At 34.8% G+C, this 27931-nt stretch overlaps 1 protein-coding gene across 1 annotated transcript in view; it reads right to left on the reverse strand.

Annotated features, from left to right (window-relative positions):
* Positions 1 to 27931, reverse strand: part of LOC137638479 (vascular endothelial growth factor receptor kdr-like) — a 242008-nt gene that overhangs the window by 165236 nt on the left and 48841 nt on the right. The window contains exons 2-6 of the mRNA XM_068370571.1: positions 23552 to 23646; positions 12780 to 12916; positions 3422 to 3478; positions 3153 to 3252; positions 2633 to 2769 (exon numbers count right to left, since the gene is read on the reverse strand). Of these exons, the coding sequence (XP_068226672.1) occupies positions 2633 to 2769; positions 3153 to 3252; positions 3422 to 3478; positions 12780 to 12916; positions 23552 to 23600 (480 nt within the window). The 5' untranslated portion in view covers positions 23601 to 23646. The remainder of the gene's footprint in view (positions 1 to 2632; positions 2770 to 3152; positions 3253 to 3421; positions 3479 to 12779; positions 12917 to 23551; positions 23647 to 27931) is intronic.

A 27931-nucleotide genomic window follows, 5' to 3' on the forward strand; every position in this document is an offset into this window, starting at 1 on the left:
AACCTATGGTTCTTTTCTTGAGGTAGAAATGTATGTCACTAGTGTAATGACTACCTCGCTACACCATAGCATGGAAGACCCTATGGTTCTTCTCTTGAAGTAGAAGAGTATGTCATTAGCAGATTGTCTGCCTCACCATACCATAGCTAGGAAGACCCTATTGTTCTTCTCTTGAAGTAAAAAAGTATGTCATTAGCGGAATGACTACCTCACTATACCATAGCTAGGAAGACCCTATGGTTCTTCTCTTGAAGTAGAAAAGTATGTCATTAGCGGAATGACTACCTCACCATACCATAGCTAGGAAGACCCTATGGTTCTTCTTTTGAAGTAGAAAAGTATATTGTTAGCGGAATGACTACCACACCATACTTTACCTAGGAAAAGCCTATGGTTTTTCTCGTGAAGTAGAAAAGTATAACATAAGCGGAATGACTACCTTACCACACCATAGCTAGGAAGACCCTATGGTTCTTCCCTTGAAGTAGAAAAATTATGCCAGAAAATTTTAAATCAATCAATCTTTAAGTCGAAAATTATGTCATTAGAGGAATGACTATCTCACTACATAGCTAGGAAAACCCTATGGTTCATCTCTTGAAGTAGAAAAGTACGTTATCTGTAAAATGACTATCTCACCATACCACAGCAAGGAAGAGCCTATGGTTCTTCTATTGAAGCAGAAAATTATGTCACCAGAGGAATGATTACCTCTTCACACCATAGCTAGGAAGAAAATGTGTTTTTTCTCATAAAGTAGAAAAGTATGTCATTAGCAGAATGACTACTGCACAACACCAGAGCTAGGACGACCCTATGGTTCTTCTCTTGAAATAGAAATATATGTCACTAGCGTAATGACTACCTCACCACAACAACTAGGAAAACCCAATGGTTCTTCTCTTAGAGTAGAAAAGTATGTCCTTAGCGGAATAATTTCCTCATAACACCATAACTAGGAAGACCCTATAGTTCTTCTCTTTAAGTAGAAAAGTATGTCATTAGCTGAATGACTACCTCATCACACCATAACTAAGGATTATGGCTATTCTCTTGAAGAAGAAAAGTATGTCAAAAGAGGGATGACCACTTCACCACACAATATCTAGGAAAAACCTATAGTTTTTCCATTGAAGTAGAAAAGTAAGTCATTAGTGGAATGACTATCTCACCACACCATAGCTAGGGACACCCTATAATTCTTCTCTTGAACTAGAAAAGTATATCATTAGCAGAATGACTACCTCACCACACCATAGCTAGGAAGACCGTATGGTTCTTCTCTTGAAGTAGAAAAATATGTCATTATCGGAATGACTACCTCACCACACCTTAGCTAGGGAGACCCTATTGTTTTTTTCTCTAAGTAGAAAAGTATGTCATTTGTCAAATGATTATCCTCACCACACCATTGCTAGGAAGACCTTCTGGTTCTTCTTTTGAAGTAGCAACGCATGTCATTAGCCGAATGGGTACCTCACCACACCATAGCTAGGAGGACCCCATGGTTGTTCTTTTGAAGTAGAATTGTATGTCATTATCTGAATGACTACCCCAATACATCATAGCTAGGAAGAACCTATGGGGTTTCTCTTAAAGTAGAAAAGTATGTCATTAGAAGAATGACTACCTCACCACACCACAGCTAGGAAGGCCCTATGGTTCTTCTCTTGAAGTATAAAAGTATACTATTAGCAGAATTACTACCTCACCACACCATAGCTTGGAAGATCCTATGGTTCTTCCCATGAAGGTATATAGTAAGTCATTAGCGAAAAGACTACCTCCCCACAACATAGCTAGGAACACCTTATGGGTCTTCCCTTGAAGTAGAAAAGTATGTCATTAGAGGAATGACTACTTCAATTCTATGAAAATTCTTTTGTTGGAAAAGTAATCTGGTACTGCAATGGAGGTGTAGCACATTATTTACGTTCACATATGTAAGGGTATTTCTAATTATACATAATTATTGTTTTTAGATCCCCTTGTTTCACATTAGATTAAGAAAGGGGTGAAATACTTTTTTTAGCGTGGGTAAGTGCTTTGATATTATGATTTCATTTCAATAGCTCTTAATTAAGCTCTATGCTAGGGGTTGCCCATTTTGGGGAGTGGTGCTTATAGCTAGATATGAATTACAACATATATTAATCATTAACCCGAGGGTATTTCAGTCATAACTTTTTATGCTAATGTTGATTGATAATAATTACAATAACCAGTCATCTTTATCATTATAGTTGATATTATTGATATAATTTTTATCATTAATTGAAATTATTGCGAGGTAAATTGTAGCTTTGGTTGGAAATGAGAAAGCTACACACCTAAAGGCTCCAATAGGGAAACCACCCCTGTACAGAAAAGAAATATAGGAGCAAAAACTTTACATTAGGAAAAGATCCAAGTCAGGTAAACAATTGGGAGACATAATGAATAGGCAGATCTAATAATTGCAGGACTCAGGGTACTGATATTTATCCAGTTAAAAATAAAAGATAGATCGGATATGTTTGAAAGTTATCTCAAAGATTATTGGTACTACTTATTATGATCCATAAGTTGTGAGCTATACAATGAAAATTAATTCAAAGATGAACAAATTCATGGCCAGAACACCATTCCTTACCTTTATACCGTGTGTAACAACAACTGTAAGATTGGGACGGGTGGGCCTGCAGTCCAGCACAACTTCTTCGCCTACATTCCCTTCCACTTCAATATCGTCAGGTGCTGATTCTATTTTAGCAAAGTCCTCATAATCATCTGTAGAACACATTTAACTTGAATAACGAATAGTTATTGAATCCCAGGATTAAGAGTAATTGATGATATCACTAATATCATTTAACTGGGAAAAGTCCCAAGAAAATATAATGGATAACAACTTTAACCTGATCCAGTGGATACTGAGATCACTATGTTATTGACTAACTATCGTAACCTTCATTAAAAATAAAAATTTTCCCTGAAAATTTTTTATAAGATTTTACTGTATTGATAAATTAGAGGTCTATTATAATAAACTATAAATTTATTTCATAATTCATTGTCAGCTTAGGCCAAATGGTTTTTATAACACGAAATACTCTTGTACATTTGTTACGTGTAAGTCCATGTATTTTTCTTGGGAAATCGCTGCTACTTACGAAAAAGATAGACATGAGTGCTGTCTGAAGCTTTTCCATCATTGAAGCTCTCGTTCTCATAATGGCAGTAGTAATGACCCTGGTGGTTTTGGTCATTTAGCTGAAATGAGATAGACTTAAGGTCACCAAAGATTTATCTGAATATATGGATAACATTTCATGTTCTGTAATAGGTTTAGTCAATATTAAAAAGTCGCCATCAAAGAGCATTTAGCCTTTTATCTTTAATTTTTTGTATTAGATATAAATATCCTAAATTATTCTCTTACCGATAGTTTGGATACATAGGTACCATTTGATTCTGAATTTATGTAGCCCTCAACTTTCTGGAAAAAAAGAAGAAAAGGATTAGAAATATTTGAATTACAAATACTTGATATACAGAAATAGAGAAATTTTAACCTTACACTTTTGTATCTTTCATGAAAATAAAGCGAACTTATTACCAGAAGACCCTTATGCAAAATAGTAACAGGGAAATAGAAAACCTGACAACTTTAGATATTTGCAAGCATTAATGATGCATGTTAATTGCTCATTTCATTCTTTTTTTATTATTTCAATGTTCAGTTATCGTAATGTCCTTATCTAGGTTATACACTATTAAAATATGGAAATTAAGTAGACTACATATATATATATATATATATATATATATATATATATATATATATATATATATATATGATAATTTTTTGCACATTTAAACGTGTTTTTCATATTTCAAATAAGCCATATATATTAATACATTAAAGTCTGGATTCTCTTAACCACCTCGGGATCAGAGCCCCAGGCGGAATCACCCAAAGACTATAGTATCAGACCAGCCAGGATTTGAACCCTGGTCCAGGATACCTGTATGCCAGTGACCATACCACTCAGCCACGAAGAAATATAAAAGTCAACGACAATTCTTCTGTACATATACCTGTCAAATTCAGGTTTTCTGTACTTAGAATTGAAATCAACCCATCTTCACCATCGTAGCTAATTGGTAGGTTTGGGACTTGGCATTCGATTAATGATAAATTTTTGCACATTTAGACGTGTTTTTCATATTTCAAATAAGCCATATAAATTAATACATTAAAGTCTAGATTCTCTTAACGACTTCGGGGTCAGAGCCCCAGGCGGAATCACCCAAAGACTATAGTATCAGACCGGCCGGGATTTGAACCCTGGTCCAGGATACCTGTATGCCAGTGACCATACAACTCAGCCACGAAGAAAGATAAAAGTCAATGACAATTCTTCTGTACATATACCTGTCAAATTCAGGTTTTCTGTACTTAGAATTGAAACCAACCCATATTCACCATCGTAACTAATTGGTAGGTTCTCATGTCTTTAAATAACATCCGAATGAAAATGTATAAGTGTGATGCATCAATGACATCAGTAGATTCATCAAACTGCAATGAAAAACACACACTCAAAGTATGTCCAAATCCAGCTGTTCACTCAATTCTCAAGAGTGTTTTTTTTTTTTTTTTTTTTTTGATATCAGATCCTTGATGGTAAAAATTATTTAAGATTTCTCTATATGTGATTTGATTATTTTGACATTTTAGAATGTCTTTTTAGGCTTTGCAATCACCATATTTACTCCAAAAGATGTATTGGTAGCGATCTTCAATTTAATTCTGGCACTAATTAAATGTTTCGTATTCAAGAAAGCTGTGATTTCAGTTAATTTGTCTTCCTCTATCTTAACTCTCGTTTTGGTGGATAGTTAGCATCATACTTCTTGTAACAACTGTTGAAATGTCTCAAGATTTTCTTTCTTTGCTAGAGCCAGAGATATACAGCAAAACATATCGCTTACACACACTACAACTTGTTCATGATAAAAAAATAGTATTCATGTCAATCATTTTGAAAATGGTGTTTTTGTCCTTTTAGAGCATGATTCCATGCTCATTTTTTATTCAGTCAGGTGCTAAAAGAGTTATATAAACAGTATGAAAAAAAAAAACATGAATATGAGACATTTTTGCCACACTAACTGTTAAATAATTGTATATTAATTATGTAAAAGTGAAATATTGTTTACTATTGTCTTTCTTATTATTCTAGTCACTAATTGCCATTAGAAAAATAAAACCCAAATATGATTAGCACTTTATTTAACAGTACTCAAGTAAGGGTCAATTAATTACTGTTGTAGTGAAATATTCTTCACTCCCATTTTGTTCACTAAATGGCAGTTTAAAGTGTTACTCAGGTTCAGGTTCTGGGGTGAGGCATAGCCTTTACAACGGCGCCTCTAACGTTTATCTTCTTGTACTGTTTTCTCTTTTCTTCCACATTAGGTTTAAAACTTTTTTTTTCTTTTCTATATTTGTTTCACTAAATAAAAATAATCCTACTATATTCTTTAGGTCTTCGTCGTATGGTTGTTGTAGCTCAATTACTTCATTCCTTTCTTTTCTATATTCCTGGCAAAATAACAAAAAATGTATCAAATCTTCCTCCTCATTTTCAACAAAATTACAGTTTACATTTCCTCCATTGTGTCTATTTACAATATTTAGTCTTAACGTATTAGTTCTTGCTCTGAAAAATATCACTGAAGCAAATGTATTGTCATAAATTAACTCTTCTTTAATTTCTTTCTTCCACGTTCTATATATTTCTAAGCTCACTTTATTTTCTATTTCTTCTTTCCACTTTTCAGTATCCCACTTTCTGGTTTCCGTTTTTATTTCTGCCTTGTTCATTCTTCTTATTTGTCTTATGCCTAAACTTAATTGTTCCAAATACTTTGCAGGTTGTTTCCACCATCTTCCTTCTTTTTCTTGAATATCCTGGATAATTATTTTCAGTATTTCCTTCTTTCCATTCAGGGTACGATTTAAGTACTGCAGCTTCCCATCCACCTCCTTTGCTTTCATAGAAGATGCACCTATCTTCCCTCTTAGCTGTGCTTTGTGGCACCTAAAATCTTCCTGTATACCCTATTCTCTATTCTTTGTAGTTTCTCTATTTCAGTTTGTTAGATTTATAACACTTGTTCCATACAAAATAGATGGTAAAGCAATACTTTTCCAGAACGTTTTTCCTATCATTACTTTATTGCAACTTTTCTCTATAACCGAATATGTTAAATTAGCTAATTTTTGTGCCTTTTCTATCATTACTCTTTTCTGAGTTTTAAATATATTCCTACTATTGTCTAGCTTTATTCCTAAGTATGTCAAACTTTCAACTACTTTGATTCCCTCTATGTTATCTGGCTTTTTTTTCATATTGTAAATCATAATATTACTCTTTTCTTTATTAATTTCTAACTCACATTTTTACTAGTTTCTACTAATATCTGGATGTTACGCTTTGCATTATGTATATCCTGTGCAATTATTAAGGCATCATCTGCAAAAAATAATGATTCTATCTTTATTAATTGATTTCTGCAACCGTTTCCTTCCTCTTCTATTTTCTTCATAACAATATACGTAATCAGTTTAAAAATTGAAGTGCAACCTTGTTTAATTCCACTCATAACCTCCATTTCTTGTTCTATACCTTCTCCTAAGTCAATGCCCGTAGTATCTACCTGATAAATATTTGCAATTGCACTTATGATTTTGGTGTTAATTTTATATTCTTTTAAAACTTCTATTAATACCTCCCTTTTTACAGAGTCAAATGCTTTACTAAAGTCTATCGCAGTTACTATTAGGGGTTTCTTGTTACTATAGCTCTCTTCCACACAATACTGTAATATAAAGATATTGTCCTCTATCCTGCCTCCACCTGTAAATCCTGCTTGACATTCATTGTCTTCTTCATTCATTCTTATGTGGTCTTCTATTTCCTCTTTCACCATCATCATGAATATTTTATAAGAAATATTTAATAGAGCTATGGGTCTTAGGTCTTTTGCCATTGGCCTTCTTTTCTTTTCAACCATCTTTGTTCTTGACTTCTTCCACATATTTGGTTTTTCTTTTTCGTCCAACTCATTTTGATAACATTTCTGTAAGGTTTCAAAACATAATTTGCTTTTTCCTTGTGCCTTATATAGCTCGGGTTTTAGGCCATCTGGTCCTGTTGCTTTTTTTTGCCTTTAATTTTCCCAGGCAATTCTTTACTTTTTCTGTCGTGATTTTTGGATTTTTCATTGGTTTTATTTTCCCTTTTGTTACCATAACAAGGTCATAGTTTTCCCTAAGTATGTCCGGGATATTATATTCATCTATTCTTGTGGTGTCTTCCTGATGCGCTATTTCATTTTCATATTCTATCTGTTTTTCTTCATTCCAAACTGAGTATTTTATTTTCATGCTTACAATATATAGTTTTCCAGTACTTGATTAATTCCTCTTTTGTTTCTTCTTTATTTAGCTTATTTCCTTGTTCTCCATAAAGTTGTATAACTTTTCCATGGGCTCTCTGTCTGTTCCTTATTCTATCAATATTCTCCCAGAGTTTTTTATTTTTATCCATTTTTATTTCTTCTGTTATCTTTTTTTAAAATATAGTAATTTCTTTCTTTATCATTTCTTGCACTTCCCTCTTCTTTTGATCATATCTCTCTTCTAATACCTTTTTTACTTCGATATTGGATTCATTTCTTTTCTTTCTGTTTAAATCCTTCCTTACCTTTATGCCTTTTCTTATTTCATCTTTCATCCAGGGTTGCTCAAGTACCTTTTCTTCATCAAGAACTTTCCTTTTATATACTCTTGCCAATTTTTCTTCTGCAGCCTCTTTTATTATCAAATCCATTCCTTCTATTCTGTCTATTTGTCTATCTCTTACAATTTCCTCTACTCTTGTTATATATTCTCTTAAACTATTTTCATCTGTCCTAAAGTATTTTACTTCCTCCCATCTACCTTTATTAAAATTTTTATTCTGGTCACTCATGAATTCCAGTTCTATAGTGATCAGATTATGATCTGAGATGTCAAAGTTCAATTTTTCATCGTCTATAATCATTTCCCTAAAGTTTTTATTCATTTGTTCGTTTACTAGTACGTAGTCTATTACACTTTTTTGTTGCAATCTTTCCCATGTATAAATACCTTTACATCTTAAATCTCCATTCAATAGGACTAACCCATGGTCATTCATCCAATCGAGAATCATTTCCCCGTTCCTGTCTAAATTCTGGTAACCTAAAAATCCTACATGCCCGTTGAAATCCCCTAATATCATCAATGCCTCTTCTTCATTTAGATTTCTAATAATTCTTTCACATTCCTGTTTTATTATCTTATCCCTACTTTTGTCTTCAGTATTTCCTGCTGAAAAGTAAACCAACAATAATCTAAATGTATGATTATATGAATTACACTTAACATACATCAGGTCTTTACTTTTAGTTTCTATCTTTTCCAATTCTAGACTGTCACTATTTCTATAAAGTATCATCAAACCTCCTCCTTTTTTATCATTCATATTCCTCATATTTTCTACTTTTTAACACCCTTACTTAAATTTAATCTATCTAACTTTTGGTGTGTTTCTATCAAGCAAAAAAGTTCATTTCTACTATTTAATTCCTTCTCAACTTCCATCAGTTTTTGTTTTGTTAAGCATTGTATGTTCAACAAGTAAATCTTAAAGTTTTCTTTTATTTTGTGTTTATATTCTCCTTCTTTCCTTAAAGTTCTTGTGTGCCTTCCTCGTTCTGACGAAAATTTTCCCTTCTGTGCAATTTTCCTTTCTTTATGAACCATCCATCTTCACTATTTTGTCTCTTTGTTTGTAATTCTTCCTTTAAGCGCCTCTCTCTCTCTCTCTCTCTCTCTCTCTCTCTCTCTCTCTCTCTCTCTCTCTCTCATCGTTAGATCTGGCGCTATAAAGATTCTACTTTCTCTTGTTTCTGGACAATTTCTAAGGTTCTTAGCCTTTCCTATAATTGTCCATTTCTCTCTTTCACTTTTCATTTTTACTAGTAGTGGCCTAGGTTTATTTCTTTGGTTTCTAACCTCTTGGCTATCAGTTGGTCTATTACCCATTTCCAACCTACCTAACCTGATTGTTTCCTTTACTTCAACTCCAGTTACCGCTATATTATCTTTGAACAGTCGCTCACATCTATCCTTATCCTTTCCTTGTTTTTCCTCTGTGCTTCCTTCTATGCATTCCTCGACATTATATATTACCAGATTATTTTTCCTCTTTTCCTTTTCCATTATCTCTTTAACCTCTTCTCTAACTTCTTCCCTAATGTCTTCTATTGGCATATTAACTCGTCCTAGCTTTGCCGAACCTATCGAGTCCTTTATTTCTATTATTGCGTGTTCCAGTACCTGTAGCCTATCCATTAGCCTATCATTAATCTCCATCTTTTTATACTCAACCTTCATATTCCTATATGATCCCCTACATTCTCTACAAAACCAAGTGAGACTTTTGTTATTCTGCAGCACTTTGTAATCTTCCCTGCCAATTTTTACACAATAGTAGTGCCAAAAATTTTCAATTGGAAAATTTTTTACTTAAGTTTTAACACAAATGTATTTTTGCTCAGTCTCATTAACTTATTTCTTTTTACATGCATGCAAGCTAACGTGTATATTGTAGAGCAAATTAATTGCCAGTTTTAAAAGTATCACTTGAACAAGTAAATCCAATGTTTACACTTAATAAGAGATATACTATGAATCCATAATACAATCTCAACTAGAGAATTATTAGATCAAGGTGACAATGCTAGTGTAGGGTTCTACAGATGCCGTGTTATTTTTAGTGGTATTGTGCGGAAGAGAAGAGAAACTTTAGTTTGTGCCTAAAATATTCTTTGATAACCTCTTTTTTTGTTCTTATTTTAAGTTCTGAAAAGACTAGGAAGGTTATTGAGCAAAAGTTGAGCAAGAGACTTATTTTATCAACTATAAAGTCAGATATGCATCGTCCTTAAATTTTTTTTTCGACTTATCCTTCAGCTAATTATAGTTTGTTACTATATTTCTTTTCTAGTAGAAGTTCTTGCCCTTCTAATTGTTGTTGCTCCAGATCTCAATTTTTATGCAATCTCGAATGCCAGAAGAAGGCAATATCGACTGTCTTGGTCCAATGGTACCAGTGGGAGGAAGAGTTACTCATTTTGAGTATGAAAACAAATATGGGCAAAAGTGAGGATTCTATCAGTTCTGAAAAAGGTTTTTCCACTTATGACCACTTCACTGTTGCGACCAATTCTCCTGCCTCTCTCCAGTAATTGGAACTAACTTATCAAGTCAAATTACTGTTGGAGATGGACAAATTATAGGACAATAAAGATATAGAGAAAGGTCTGCACGCAATTCAGGTTTCTAGAATCAACTTTTTCTGTATCCCACGAGTCCAGGAGAATGGAGATCAGTTCTTGATGTCTCAAAATAAATGCATTTACAGTAGAAATTTAATTTTCCAAGAAGCCTCCAGCTTTAGTGCTAGCAAGAGTGGGGAGGGAAAATTGATGTTTTAATGGATCTATTAGATGTGAAGTCTGCAATAGAATTAATCATTCCTGCATTTTGCGTACAAAATAATGGTATACCAATATACTTCCCTGGCTTTTAGTTTGAATACTGTTCATTAGGTGTTCACAACAATGATGGCTCTGCAGGCCATTTGGATGACTGGCCAGTGATGGACTCATCAATGAAAAAATTTCTTCAGTTTCAAAAACTTCTGCCAAGTCTTCTCAGACCTTGACAGATTCTCAAATATATGAAGAAGTCCATTCACAAAAGATCTACAATTTGGAAATGATATTAACACCCGTTTATTTTTGTCCTTTTACAGAGATGAATATCCAGTCACTTTAGCTCATCAAACAATTCAAAATAGGAATACTGATTTCAGCCAGTATAGAGTAGGATTATTCATATTATATGATTTTTGTAAACAATTGTACCTTTTGGCCAACTAAGAATGACACCATAAAATGTAATCAATGATTTTTGGGGTAAGTATTTCAAGCCAAAGAAGGCATTAATTCCCACTTTATCGGGAACTACAAAGCTATCTGAGGTTGTAGGAAAATTACAAACACTTAAAAGTCATAAGTTTTCAGATTGTCATTCTGGACTTATCCCTATTTATAGACGCCTCTTGGTCAGGATGAGGGTAATCATAGAAAAAAAAAAACCATCTTTCAGGACAGTGGAATCAGTAGCAAGTTAATCTGGCCTGAAATTTTATGAATTGTTTGTTCTTTATTATGCAATTTCTTGGGTAGAACATTTATTCACGAACTAGGTAAAACAGTATCTGTGGACAACATAAAGAATGAGTGAGGGACCAGGTAGGGGTCTTTTTTTCTAATATCTGGGGTTCTTTTTCACTGGACAGAAGCCACGAATGTCACATTGCTTCTTCACTTTACATCAGGAAGATTGAAAAATTTGGCAAATCTGTTATCAGAAATCAACCTCTTCTGATTGATATGTTCCCTCACCATTTAGTATGTAAGGAATTATGGAATGATGGAAAAGACCAAATTTTGACATAGTTATGATACTGACAGTGATAAACAAGTTCAGACAATTGTTGAATTACAGAATGACACTTATCACACTGTTCTAGCCTCATAGATCTGTGTTTCTGGATCCTTGGCTCTTATTTATACCATCCAAACCATTGCCACTCGGATAGTATCATACAGTCTTGATCTCAAATCCTTCATCCAAGCCCCAAGTGCTTCAACCAACTCTGTGGAGACTCCCAACTGTATTGTCAGAGCAGTGGGTTTTCAAGGCCCTCTACATTGTTAATATCAACTACTTTAAAGAATGAAAAACGATAATTTAACAACATCAATGAAAGTGTTGTTATTATTGGTGTTTCAGGTGAGGTATCTCAGCCTTTAGTACAAATTTGAATAATATAAATTTAAGATTTGTTTCAATTTACCTATTGCGGTATCAAAGTATATCGATCTTTTTTAAATTAACTCTGTACTTGAACAAACAGGTTTGGATAGTTGTCTCTGATGTTGTTGCTTTGGGTTTCAGAACTTGTATCCATAAGAGACCTGTAGAAAATAAGTTGTGCGGGAATTTGAATGTTGTGCTAGAACTGTCGAAAAGTTTGTCTTTCGAACTCCTACATGAAATTGACATGACAAATTTGGCTGTTTTATGTATATTCTTTAGGTGGCATAAGCCATCCATATTTTATTTTTGTACTTTCTGGTTAGTACAGCAGTACTGTATAACTGAATAATAAGATTGGCTAATAATCTTTGATTTTCGTTGGTTTACTAGTTTGAGGCTGTTATCTTCGCCGCCACATTAGTGTGACTCTAGCTTGTGATTCAACGATGAGATTCCCGGAAATAAACAGAATTTTAACGTAAGTTTTTTACCGTCATGCTTACCTTTAGAATGATGCTCTAGTTTTAGTTTCTGGCGGTCGTCTTCTCTACTTAATAGCTCATGAATCAAAGATAAATATAAACATTCATATATTTTTATATTAAAATCCGTTTTTTAATACGTTTTACAGCCTATATTTACAATAGACGATCTCTCTGGATTCCATACATTGTTTTTCTTTATAACATTCTTTATCCTATGATTTTTTTCCACTCTAGAGAATATAGTACAGTATTACTATTTCTTAACCGTTAAGTACATACGAACATTGTGATTTTGAACATGCTTGTGTTCTAAGAAACAGACTCACTATTTCCTCATTATGATACTTGAATGTCCAGGTTAAATTTTTATCTCCCTCACAAATCAATGTTGCATTTCCGGTCGCGTATACCTCTTCATCATGACATAATCTCGGGGGTTTGACATCCAGCAGACTGTGCACCACTGAAAAGAAAAGATTTCAAGAGTGAATAAGATCACATTATCAATTAAGTATGCTTGGTTGTTGTATCAGTAGTTTCTTTCCTAAAGCAGCTCCCTTTATATCTATTATAGCCAAGTACTGAACTTTCATAAATAAGGTCATGATGTAAGAGTGTAAGGGTAATACGAAACAAGTTATGGACAAAGTTATCAGAGTTAAATGTACCTGATCAAGTAATGGGATTAAAAACATAGACATCTTCACAATTCGCCGCCAGTGCAATCTTGAGTAATTATACCTTTTATGCAAAGTTCTATAATGTCTTATATATATATATATATATATATATATATATATATATATATATATATATATATATATATATATATATATATATGTATATATATATATATATATATATATATATTTATATATATATATATATATATATATATACATATATATATATATATATATATATATATATACATATATATATATATACACAGTATATCTTAAGTCACAACACAACAAATCATTTTGAAGGTAGCCTAACTGACAGTAAAACAGAGCACCTGAATTAGGAAGGGAATCATTCTTAGCTTTCTCCATATACCTCTGTCCCACACTTCATCACTGGTTAATCCCTTTGATCAAAGGTCATTCTTGATACAGTCCATCCACCTTTGCTTTGGTCTCCCTTTCCTTCTCGTTCCCTGTACCTCCATTTCCATCACCCTCCTCCCAATATACTGTTCATCTCTTCTCATGACATGACCATACCACCTCCGTCTATTTTCTTGGATCTTATCTGATAGTTTTTTAACTCCTGTGGTACCCCTAATTACTTCATTCCGTATCTTATCTATTCTTGTCACCCCACACATCCATCTCAACATTCTCATCTGTGCCACATCCAGTATCTTCTATTCTGTCTCCTTTATTGCCCACATCTCCGCTCCATACATCATTGCTGGTCTCACAACGGTCCTGTGTACTTTACCTTTCAACTTAACACCTATTTTCCTGTCACATAGTACTCCACGCACTTTTTTCCAATTCTTCCATCCTGCTTGTATTCTGTGGTTTATTTATGGCCCCAGATCACCTTCCTCTGCAACTGTTCATCCTAAATACCTGAAATTTTCAACTCTTTTCAATCTCTCTCCTTGTAAACTAACTTCCCCATTCTCCCATCTCAAATACTCTCTTTTTCCTGCTGATCTTCAATCCTCTATTTTCCATTTCTCATCTTCACACCTCCAGTTTCTCTTCTACCACCTCTCACTTAGTGCTACACAGTATAACATCATCAGCAAAAAGCATAAACCAAGGAGACTGATCTCTAATACCTTGTGTTACAACATCCATGACCAGATCAAATAGGTAAGGGCTCAATGCAGACCCCTGATGTAGTCCCACATTTACTGGGAAACTTTCTGTTAGGCCTATACTGCTCTTAACATTGCTTGTACCCTTCATACATATCTTGGGTGATTCTTATGTATTTCTCAGGGACTCCCTTTTCTCTCATACATCTCCACAGCTCCAGATGTGGTACTCGATCGTATGCCTTCTCCATGTCAATAAAGACCATATGTAATCCTTTCTGTTTCGCCCAATGTTTATCTATCATCTGCCTCAAAGCAAATATTGCTTCTACAGTCCCTCTTCCAGGCATGAATCCAAACTGTTCCTCACCAATTGTTGTTTCATTTCAGAGTCTCTACTCAATGAACTTCTCCCATATTTTCATTGTATGGCTTATCAACTTTATACCTCTGTAGTTGCCCCATTCCTGAATATCTCCCTTCCCCTTATAGATGGGAATGATTAGGCTTCTTCTCCATTCCTCTAACATCTTTTCCTGATTGAAGATCTTTTGCGCCAGGTCCCACAAGATATCTATGCCTTCCTCTCCAAGACTTTTCCATACCTTTACTGGTATAATATCAGGTCCTGCAGCTTTACTATTTTTCATCTTCTTTACTGCTTGTTCTACTTCTCCTATAGTCACTCCTATGGTAACTACCTCGTTTGGGAGTCCATCTTCAAATACTGTTCTTGGGTTCTCATTCAAGAGTCCTTCAAAATAAGTTTCCCACCTTCTTTTAATTTCATTCTCTTCTGCTAGAGCTATACCATTGCTATCTTTTGTTTGCCTTATCTGTGTCGGGTTTTTAGATGCAGCATCCCGGGCCTTAGCAATTCGTAATATTTTCTTCTCTCGTTCTGGTGTTTCCATCTCTTTATGGACTTCATTTAATGTCTCTGCCTTTGGTTTTGCTACTGCTCTTCTTGCTTCTTTCTTTGCCTGTTTATAGTTTTCTTTATCCTGCTCTCGTCCTGATGGATCTGCCTTCTTCTTGGCTTCTTTCTTGGTTTTTACCCATTCTTACACCTCATCATTTCACCACCACGATTCTTTATCATTTGGGGTTCTTCTTCCTGATGACTTTCCAAGTACTTCCTCACCGATCCTTAGAATCACTTTACTATTCTCAGTCCACCATTCTTGTACATCCTCATGTAACCTTACTGCTTCCAGCATTCTTTCCTCAAACAAGACTCTCAGTTCTTCTTCTTTCAATCTCCACCGTTTAATCTTTGGGTCCATTTTCGTCTTTTTACTTCTACAATTCCTTACTCTGCAATCAATTACCCCTAACTTATGTTGCGCTGCTCCACCCTCCCCATTAGGTCAAAAGCCACTGCAAAATCAATCACTCTTTCTCCCCTATCATTTCTCTCACCCACACCATAACCTCCATGCACTCTCTCTATCCCTTCCCTACTAATTCCTAAGTGGCCATTCAGATCTCCTCCTATAATTACCCTTTCCCTTGCAGGAATTTTTCCAAGCTCCTGGTCCATCTCCTCACAGAATGTATCCTTCTCCTCCTCGGTACATCCAGTTTGTGGGCATAGGCACACACCACATTGACTATTGTTGCTCCCAGTCCCAGCTTTAAACTCATAATTCTGTCATTTTTCGTATTCACCCAAATCAAACTTTCCTTCAGACCTTTCGATAATATTATTCCTACAACATTTCTTCCTTCCATATTTGCTCCACTGTAATAAATTTTACAACATTCCCGTAGTTCTCTTGCCTTATTTCCCTTCCATCTAGTCTCCTGCACACACAGCACTCCAATCTTCCTTCTCTCCATGAGGTCAACCAGTTCTCGCCCTTTTCCAGTCATTGTCCCCACATTCAGAGTTGCTACTCTCATCCTCTCCTCAGATATTTTCCTCTGACCTTGCCTTTTTAACCCAGCCCACCCATGACTGGGTAGCCCTTGCCGATTTTTCGGAGGGATTAGGCGGGGAATGCCCTAGCATTAATGTCAATTTAACAACTTTCACTGGTCATATTGGTATTGGCTAATTTTTTATGGCCGGATGCCTTTCCTGCCGCAAACCCTCCCCATTTATGCGGGCTTGGGACCGGCACAAAGTTAAGGCTGGCTTGCCCCCTCAGTGGCTGGGTTTGATGGAGGTCATGAAGGTGGTGAAGTGGCTGTCCATAAGGGCATCGACTTTGATCATCAGTTCCTTCATGGGCAAGGTATCGACAATGGAGATGGCAGAGCGTACAGGTTCGGGTAGTTGTTGTACCCAAATGGCATGAAGTAGGTTCACCTCCCAAGAAGAGCTGCCTGCGGTAGGTTGCAGGCGAGTGATACTGGTCCTTTTCCTTAGGGTGGGCAAAACCTTTTGGTTACCCAAAGATTGTTACGAGAGGTGAAAAAAACTTGGCTACATAGGCGGCTGGCTATGGTAAGTACTGCTCCTGGAGGTATGTTTTGAGGGCGTTATACTCTGTTGGAGCTTCCCCTTGGTCGCAAAACCAATCAGAGATTTCTGAGAAAAAATTGATGGGGATTGCTGCAAGGACGTAGTCTGCTTTGCTGCTTGAACGAGTCACTCCCATGATGCAAAACTGAACTTTGGCATGCTGAAAACAGTCAAAAGCTTCTCTGTTGGCGAACAGAAGCAATTTCATTGAGGGAGCGTGGATAGAAGTCAGTTTTGTTGGGTGGCATCGTCAAAGGTGAGCGGGAAAGTGGCTGGCAGCTGGTCCCTTTGTGTATCACTAATGTGGCAGGCTGATAACGGTCTTAACAGAAGAACAGGCTGGACATGGCTGGTTTATTCAAACGACATAACTAGCTTATATACAAACAGTTGATGATAACAATGACATAAAAACTTTAACAATATGAAATATGCAATGGCAAGCCTAAACAGGTTTTTCTATTATCAGTGCGGGAGAGAGAAAAAGGTATGAGCGTATATGAAATACACATGCACTATAGATCTTGCCTTCTAAAAAGGGTTTATAAACTGTTACAGAAATTTTTATTCTTAATTAACGCCTTTGAGTTGATTACCTCGGTGTGAAAATTTCATTTGTTTATTGTAACAAAAAAGGTTTTCTTGTTATACCAAAATTTTCAGACATTATTTTATTTAAATATTTCGCGTATTTCTAGTTCACCAGATGTGAAATAGATATTTAAAGTATTGTTCACATTTTAATCCAAAGAGAGAGATCCATAGATATGTGAAGAATTTTTCAAAAACATTAAATTTACCTAGGCACCAATATTACACAATTAGTTTCAACTTTTAGTTATTTTCGTTTTCCTCTATCATTGAAAAGATACTTATTAATGGAAAGATTTACTGACCAACTGTGGCACCCAAGAATTGAAAACAGTATCTCTCCGGAAAAAAACGAGCTCCAGATAGTTTTCAGGTGAACAGGAAAACTGCATTTACGTTTCTCCATTTATTATTTGCCGTCGACAAGTGTTTCAAGTAGCTTTTTTCTTTTTTTCCCCATGACTTCATCACGGCTACGATTGAGTGATTACAATTTATTATAAAGGCTTTGAAGGTGGAAATTTAAGGCAAAAATATTTGAGTGAAGTATTCAAATCAATCACCAAAAATTGATAAATAAAAATTTCAAGACTCAATGGAATTGAAAAAATTTAAGATCAACTATGAAATCCATGAATGAGTTTTGATAAAGGTTTCTCAGAATTTCATGACTGATCTCATAAGCTCTAACCCTCTTCGACAAAGCTTAAAAGTCCGTTTTTTTTTTTTTTGCAGTGGGATTGATGTCAGATCTCCAGGGACGTCATTCCTTGTTCAAAGCAGACTAATTTGTTAAGACTTCCTCGCTTCCTTAGAAATTCAGATTTGTGATTTGAGATGACCTCAGATTAAATTTCATTTGGAGCGGCGCCTTTCCTCATGACAAATTGTGGTCTCGATGTTCCAGTATTTCCCCTGCAAAGATGTTTCTTCACTCCTATCTATGCCGTTTCTGTTTTTTCTCTGATTAAGTTCAAGATACCACTATTGCAAAGGGGTTGATGCAGAGTTTTCAAAACTGGTCTCGTTTGTGCAATGCAGCTTAGAACGTGAAGCTTACTCGCTCCCTCAGAATTTCAAATTTTGAGGACTATATTGGTCCTTAATTCCAGTTCATCTGGAACGGCATCAACCCCCAAAAACACTTGAAGTCTCTTGGCTTCAGCATTCTTTCTCCAGTGAAGTATCTCCTGCACATCCATATAGGTTATTCATGCCTTACCGCGTTCAAATATGGTACTTGAGCATATTATCTTACATTTACAATGAGTAAATAATATCTCAATGGCGTCCAAGAATCGAAGAGACATACATCATCATCATCAACTGGTACTAGTCTCCCGCAGAACAAAGGCCTCAGACATGTCCTTCCACTTGCATCTGTTCATGTTCTTTCTATGCCAGTCCACACTAGCAAACTGTCTTAGCTCGTCAGTCCATCGTCTTCTCTTCATCCTCAGCTTCTTTTGCAATCATTAAAGACCCATTTTTATTCTTCTTGTCCATCTATTATTTGTCATTCTCATTGTATATCTTGCCAGCCCATTTCTGTCTTTACATGTTGTTAGAATATCCTCTAATTTAGTTTGTTCTCATATCCATGTTGCTCTTTTTTCTGTAGGTATGTGTGTATATATATATATATATATGTATATATATATATGTATACATATACATACATAGGTATACACATATATATATACATACATATATATAGGTATATATATATATATATATATATATATATATACAGAGAGAGAGAGAGAGAGAGAGAGAGAGAGAGAGAGAGAGAGAGAGAGAGAGAGAGAGAGAAAGAGGTATGTATATATATACATATATACATATATACATTATACTGTATATACTGTATAGGTATACATATAAATACATATATATATATATATATATATATATATATATATATATATATCCATACATATATATATATATATATATATATATATATATATATATATATATATATAAAGTGGTACCTCTACATACGAATTTAATCTGTTCCACAACCGACTTCGGGTGCAGAAAATGTTCGGTTGTAGAAACGAATTTTCCCATAAGAATACATTGAAATAGGATTAATCTGTGGTTGAGCCCAACAACCTATGATGACTCCTTAATAAATTACTACACATAATTACACATGACAATAATGCACACTAAATTAGATAATAGACATGTAAAAAAGAATAATTATAAAGAAATAATAAATAAGAAACAGGTTCTAAGCGTCACTTTACCTTAGAAAGTCCAGAGCAGGTGTCGGTCTTGCTATGCAGAGAGGAGACGGATGGGCGGCGAGGAGGTAGAGAGGGTGAATACGATAAACGTACACTACCGTAACTTATTCTAACTAACACTACGTGAACTTTAACCTATCTTAGCTTATTTATTTTATTTTTTATTTTTATATTTTATATTTTTTTAAATGTTCTTTTTTTTCTTTTTGATGATTAATTTAAATCACTTTCACTCTACACTTAAAATTGATTGAATTTTTTTCTCTTCAATCTGCCGTTTTCTTTGTTTCACTTTCTTTCGCTTCACTCTTTGCCGTTTTCTTTGAACCACTTCCTACCTTTTCATCACGAGTTCGCTTCGTAGTTTTTTTAAAGAAGCTATCAATAGAAAGTTGCTTGGTACAGCTTTTCAGAATGTTTCGAAAATAAGTTAGGGAAACATCATCGAACTGCGCAAATACACGACAAACCTGCAATTTTTTTGGATGGTATTTGTCGATGAAGTCGACCACGTCTTGATATTTTCCTAACACCTCTTTTATTTGCACCGCACCTAACACATGTCCTACCTCCTCGATCCCTTCCTTGTCATCACTCATGTACTCAGACATAGCATGGAGTTCCTTGAGCTGCTCTGTAGTAAGTTTGTCGTGATGTTCTTTTGCAAGTTCACTCATGCTTTTCAATAATTCCTTGCTTTACTTCTAAAGAAAGCATTTCCTTATTCCTTTTCTCACCACTACCACTACCACTTGCAAAACTAAGCCTTTTAGGACCCATGATTTACGTAAAATACCATAAAAGGATGAACGTAAAAAATCACGATTAACCCTTTTACCCCCGGGGTATTTGGAAATTTCCAACCCTTAACCCCCAGGGGGTTATTTTTTTCCCAGCACATTTTGCAGTATATTTTATTTAAATTGCTCTAACAGCCTTAATTTTTGTCATAGAGAGGTCAGGTTGGTCTCATTCTCTTGGAAAATGCCTGAATTTTCTCAAAAAATTATCAAAAATATGAAAAAAAAAAACATTATAGCATTTTTTTGCAAGGACGTACCGATACGTCCATGGGGGTAAAGGGATGGCTTTTATGAAACGTACCAGTACGTCCCTTGGGGGTAAAAGGGTTAAAACACAGTTATTAGCAGAACGCACAGGGCACAACCACACAAAGCTGACGAGAACAGAGGAATGTCCCAAGCGACGCTAATTGAGGGTCCCTCCGAGGTACAAATGCTGCCTTCTATCGGCGGAAATAAAAAATACATCCGGCGCTATGAGTACCATCTACGTGTAGAGGTATTGTTTACTTCGGGTGTCGAAAAAAAATTCGGGTGTAGAGTAGGAACGTGTTCGAATTGTACTTCGCGAGTCGAAAAATTCGGATACAACCGGTACGACGAAAATTACTTACTTCGTGTGTCGAAATAAAATACGGGTGTAGAGTCGAAAAATTGCTCGAATTTTCCTTCGGGTGTTGGAAAATTCGAATGTAGATACGTTCGTGTATAGATGTTCCACTGCATATATATATATATATATATATATATATATATATATATATATTTATATATATATATATATATATATATATATATATATATATATATATATATATATATATATATATATATATAGTAGGTTGGCCAAAACACCAGCCATCCGTTGAGATACTACTGCTAGAGAGTTATTGGTCCTTTGACTGGCCAAACAGTACTATATATATATATATATATATATATATATATATATATATATATATATATATATATATATAAATATATATATTAGATTGGCCAAGGCACTAGCCACCCATTGAGATACTACTGCTAGAGAGTTATTGGGTCCTTTGACTGGCCACACAGTACTAAATTGGATCCCTCTCTCTGGTTACGGCTCATTTCATCTTTGCCGACACTTACACAGAATAGTCTGGCCTATTCTTTCCACATTCTCCTCTCTCCTCATACACTTGACAACAATTAAATTACCAAACAATTCTTCCTCTCTCAAGAGGTTAACTACTCCACTGTAATTGTTCAGTGGCTATTTTCCTCCTGTTAAGAGTAGAAAAGACTTTTTAGCTAAGGTAAGCAGCTCTTCTAGGAGAGGGACACCACAAAATCAAACCATTGTTCTCTGGTCTTGGGTAGTGCCATAGCCTCTATACCATGATCTTCCATTGTCTTAGGTTAGAGATCTCTTGCTTGAGGGTACACTCTATTTAGTTTCTCTTCTTATTGTTACTTTAAAGTTTTTATCCTCTTGTTATTTTCAATGTTATTAAAGTTTATATATGAGATTTATTTTAATATTATTATTTTAAACTTCTCTTGCAGTTTTTCCTTATTTCCTTTCCTCAATAGGCTATTTTCCCTGTTGGAGCCCTTGGGCCTATAGCTTCTTGCTTTTCCAACTAGGTTATAGCTTAGCAATTAATATATATATATATATATATATATATATATATATATATATATTAGTACAAATAGTCCCTTAACTATTGTGGGTGTTTCATTCCATACACCCAACCCCGCATTAGCTGAAAAACTGCGAAGTAGATACAGAAATCTATGGCATTTTTCACTTATTTTTTTAATATGTCATATCTTTTATTTCATACATTTAAGCTTTTGTAAAACAACATACCACTCTTATAAACCAGTTATACAGTCTTGAAATACTCTTCAAGTCAAAACTTACTTTTACTTTAGATACATCCACATTTATGCAGACGTAAATTTAAAAAAAATTCAATCTGAACACTCGTTAACCTATGTGCGACTTGACCAGGCTAGACCATTAACCAAATTACAATATATATATATATATATATATATATATATATATATATATATATATATATATATATATATATATATATATATATATACATATATATATGTATGTATATATATGTATATATATATTTATATACATATGTATATATATACATATATATATACATACATACATATATAAATATATACAGTATATATATATATATATATATATATATATATATATATATATATATATATGTGTGTGTGTGTGTGTGTGTGTGTGTGGGCGTGGGTGTGTGTATGTATATATGTTTCTTTAAAAAGGCCCATAAAAGAAAAAAAAAGGGATATAAAATAGAAATAAATTATATATTTCAGCCACAACACATTGGCCCTCATGATGGTGTACATTTTTACTGAACACCGTGAAGAGGGCCTATGTGTATTGGGTGAAATATATGATGATTTATTTCAATTTCATTTTTTTTTCTTTTATGGGTCTTTTTTGCAGAGAAGTGTTAAACTGTCCTATTACCTTTGAATGTTGAAAAGCACTTTATAATATAACACTGATATCATCTCTAATAATGACAGAAATCAAAACAAGATAAACTATTTCCAATTTTTCTCATTATTCGAAGTGGAGTCCAAAACCAAATATCCCTGAGGGATATTTGACAAACTCTTCAAAAGTATGGAGTGATTGCACTGATTTTGAACTGTTATGATCCTTTTCTTTTATGGCACCTACAAATACTATATATATATATATATATATATATATATATATATATATATATATATATATATATATATATATATAAATGTGTGTATGTAAATACAGTGAGATAATTTAGGAACCACATGCCACTAACATTGCACAAATTGTCCGATATGTTAACAGGTGAGAAAATATTATTTTGAGCATTTTTCTACAGACATTCTCGGATCCAATATTTTCTTATATAACATGAAAAAAATGTATATCAGTCTTAAGAGAAAATAATAAGCAATAGTATTTTTAGTAACTAACACATTACAAAAAAAAGCGTTCACAGTTAGAAACACCATAGAAAAGACAATCAATTATTACACAAGGGCTAGATCTCACTCTCCCGTGTTTTGTCACTAGAAAAGGGTAATTTATGGATTCTATCGATCAAATTAGTTCCTCAATTATCCTATTGCCTAAAATATAAAGAAATTTGTATTTAGGTCTTACCTGTAAAAGCTAATGAAAAGAGCAAAATGTGAACATTCAACTCCTTCATTTTGGACAAGGAACCGTTTTGTCACATGCAGAGTTGTGGGTGAAATCTGTAAAATGAATTAAGAATTTATTAGAGTATTGACTTGATTTGCTGGGACAAAGCAAATTTTTCAGTTTTAACAGTCGGGTAGCTTAGAGTATAAATCGGTGTTCCAGCCAATGCTAAGATAGCCCTTTCATTTCTTTCCATTCCTTGTCTGGCCATGTACAGAAATTACTTATTTGTGCGAAAAGGGAACAGTATAATGCACATCTAGAAATCTTCCAAATACTTCCATATCATCAGTCCTAAAAGAAAAGTTTAAGTGGAAGATATAAGATGTTATAATAAAAACTTTACAATTTTGGGGTGACAGAAAGTAGCTCTTGCAGGTTCTCATAGATTTTAACTCATCAAAGCCGAAGTTTTAAAGATTTTACAATGACTACACATGATCAAGTGAAGAGAAGTGCAGGCAAGCTATATGTGAGTTACTGAACACGTGGGTGTGCATGGAAGGAAGAGACCGATAAATTAGCAACAGAACCTTCTGTGAATTTACTCTCAAGAAGATCTCAACTCGGTGCAGCCTTTTCTTGCCAGTTATTATAGATTTTATTAAAGATGCATGGCAGGAGTGGTGAAACACAATAGTAGAATAAAAATATAAGAGATTGCAAAGGTGATATCTCCTTGGAATTATAATATCATGACCAAGAGATGGGAGACAGTCCTTTGACACTTGGAAAGATAGGCGATACTAGTCTTAACTCATAGCTTTTTATTGATGAGATTATCAGCCACAATGTAATGACTGTGAGGAATTTGTTAATTGAATGCCACAGTCTTGTGAACATTGGAAGTTAATTTTTCTTCCAGGCTAAAGACAGATGGCCGGTACATTCTTGCCAAGTGAAGTAACTTATGATGATTGTGGCTTTTAAATTATATTACACAAGCTGGACTTCTACAAGATATGCAGTTTTTATGCATTATTATTTTTTATGATTTTCATTGAAATACATTTATCGTAGAAGAGTATAGCTTCCTAATGACTTTTGAGTCAATGGCCATTGCAGTAATGACGCTGGATAACTTATAATCAATTATCCCCCACCCCAAACTATTGTTATTCCCTCATCCCATCCTCTTATAATCACGCATGTTCCTTACCGAAACTATGTGACATCATGGAGTCAAATTAAGTTTGTGATAACACATATGTATTATTTACAGAAAAATACGAATATTTTATCTATTTTATCAACTATCACTGTATGAAAATAAACAGACACACGTTGCACCACCAAAACTAAACTTGACTTTCAGTGCCCTCTTGACGAGTCCTTTACCTTAACTAATAACCCTTCCATTTTCTTCTTAGATGTTCTTCTGACAGCTATACTGTATTTTTACTCCCTCTTCTCCAAATTAAACTTCATTTTAGCCCATTTTATCTTATAACAAAATTACAAGTAAACCTATGTATTTCTCCAATGATTCCTCTTGCCACTAATAAAACCAACAACTTATTTTTCCATTTAATTTGTGCTATCACATAGTTTTATAATTTTGTCTTAATTTTAATAAGTTTGCATATATTACACACACATATATATACACATAATTTGTATATACTGTATATATATATATATATATATATATATATATATATATATATATATATATATATATATACACGCATATACATACATAGAGAGAGAGAGAGAGAGAGAGAGAGAGAGAGAGAGAGAGAGAGAGAGAGAGAGAGAGAGAGAGAGAAAATACAACCCCCTCTAAATGACCGATGAACTTCCTCTGTTAAGGCCAATTGAAACCACAATTTTTGGTCAATTTATTAATCGAAGAGTTTTGCCATCATGGTAGAAATTGTTATATCTTGGACACTGGTGCCTAGTAAGTGACAATGGTTTAGGTAGAGATGTATTGTAATCAAAGGAGAAAAGCGGATAGTTAAGGGTCGTGGACCCTAAAATTGAGGGGAGTGTTCCAAGGCTATTGGCAATCACGAATTTATGCCTGAAGGATCATGGAGAAATGCATAGTATGAGAGTCTCCAAGTAGCAAGGAGAATGGAGTTTGCAGCGTAATACCCTCTACTGTGTCAGAAAAGGAAAATTTAAAAAGAAAACAAAAGGGAAATGTGCGGGAAGGAAATTTAAATTTTATGGTCTGAATCTGTGCCTGGCAGGTTTTGGAGAAGATGCAAGGATGGTTGTGCAAGGAGATTTTAACGAAATTTTAGTTGATAGATTTGATTATGATGTTGGTTTGTGCGGGGTTCCTGGATTGGATTAGAATGAAGATGTATTGCGTTATTGCATTAAAAAAAGGGGCTTGATTGTTGGCAATACATGTTTAAAAAACATCAAGTGTACATGGGAAACATGTTATTTTCATTATAAAATAAATTTTTGAACATACTTACCTGGTAGTTATATATATAGCTTTAGTCTCTGACATCACGGCAGAAAATTCAAAACTCGCGCCAATCACCGATTGGATAGCCAGGTGTACCACCTGCGCACCATAGCGAGGTACCTAGGAACCATCCCCTGTTCCCTCATATTTTCCATGCCTCTAGTCTCTAGAGGGGAGGAGGGTGGGAGTTTAATTATATATAACTACCAGGTAAATATGTTCAAAAATTTATTTTATAATGAAAATAATATTTTTAAACACAAGACTTACCTGGTAGTTATATATATAGCTGATTAACACCTTTGGTGGAGGGTTAGAGACAGCCAATATAGATGGAATTTTTTACTTAAAGAGTTAATAAACAAACTTAAGGGTTCGTACCTGATAAGGAAGCTGACTTCAATGAATTCTTTCATTATGTCCGCTTTTCTTCTGAGATCCAGCGATCCACCCAGGGGGCTGAAGACCTCTAGGAGCTGTCAAACCGGTCTAAAAACCTCTATGTGACAGGACCTCTTCCAATACCCTTGTTGCGGGTGTTCTCAAGGAACAAATTAACCACCTGAATAAAATCAATGATTGTGGGAGACTGTCGCAATCTCCACAAACAACCACAAAAATATAAAAGTTCCAAGAGAAGAAAAAGGTATTAGGATTATGGGAACGTAGTGGTGGATCTTTCCTCCACTACTGCACTCGCTGTTACGAATGGTCCCAGAGTACAGCAGTCATCATAAAGAGTCTGGACACGTTTCAAATAGTGTGAAGTGAACACAGATTTACTCCTCCAAAAGGTTCTGTCCATAATGCTCTGCCATAATCTATTCTGCTTGAAGGCCACTGAAGTTGTTATAGCACTAACTTCATGCGTCTTGACCTTTAAAAACTTGAGGCCAGTCTCACTGTAATGCGTATGAGCCTCTCTGATAAAAGTCTGATGAAGAATGAAAGGACATTCTTGACATCTGTAACGAGGGCTTCTTGCTCAAGCACCAAAGAGCTTTTGACTTGCCTCGCACCTCCTACATTCTGCCCAGATAGAACTTCAGGGCTCTTACTGGACACAGGACTCTCTCCAACTCCTCGCCAATCACCTCCGATAGATTCGGAAACTCAAAAGCCTAGGGGGAAAAGGTTGAGAAGAGTGTGGTCATTCTTAGCGAGGAAGCCTAAGTGTAAAGAGCAGATAGCTTCATTATCTCGAAAGCGGTTTTTATTAAACGCATAAATTCACTAACTCTTTTAGCTGTCGCAAGACTAACAAACAAAATAGAGTTTTCATCGTGAGGTCCTTAAATGAAGAAGAATGCAAGAGCTCAAGTCTGACACTCATAATGAACTTCCGGACTATATCCAGAATCGAAGCTAGTGAATCCTGGTTGTTTTGATGTTTCAAACGATTTGAGAAGTACCTGTAGGACTTTATCATTTGAAAAGTCCGAGATACTGTGTCTAGCTACAGTCGCTAACAGACTCCTGTATCCCTTGATGGAAGAGGATGAACAAATGAGCTTCCTTCGAAGGTACAACAGGAAGTCAGCAATCTGAGCTGTAAAGATACTGGAAGAGAAAACAGAGTTGACTCTGCACCATTCTCTAAAACCTCCCACTTGGATTGATAAATCCTGATGGTAGAAGTCCTTATTGCCTTGTAAAAGCCCTAGCTGCCTCCTTCGAAAAATCTCTAGCTCCTGTGAGTTTTCGATAGACTGGAGGTAGTTAGATGAAGAGCTAGGAGACTTGAAAGGTACCTTTCCAAGAGAGGTTGTCTGAGTAATCTACTCTAAAGGAAGGCTTCTAGGAGAGTCCATCATCCATTCCAGTAACTCTGTGAACCATCCTCTTGAGTCGAGGTTGAATTGGAGAGGACGAAGAAAAATCACACAAGGACAATAGTTTCTAGCTTCTGA

This window comes from Palaemon carinicauda, chromosome 1, assembly GCF_036898095.1.
Source record: "Palaemon carinicauda isolate YSFRI2023 chromosome 1, ASM3689809v2, whole genome shotgun sequence".
NCBI lineage: Eukaryota > Metazoa > Arthropoda > Malacostraca > Decapoda > Palaemonidae > Palaemon > Palaemon carinicauda.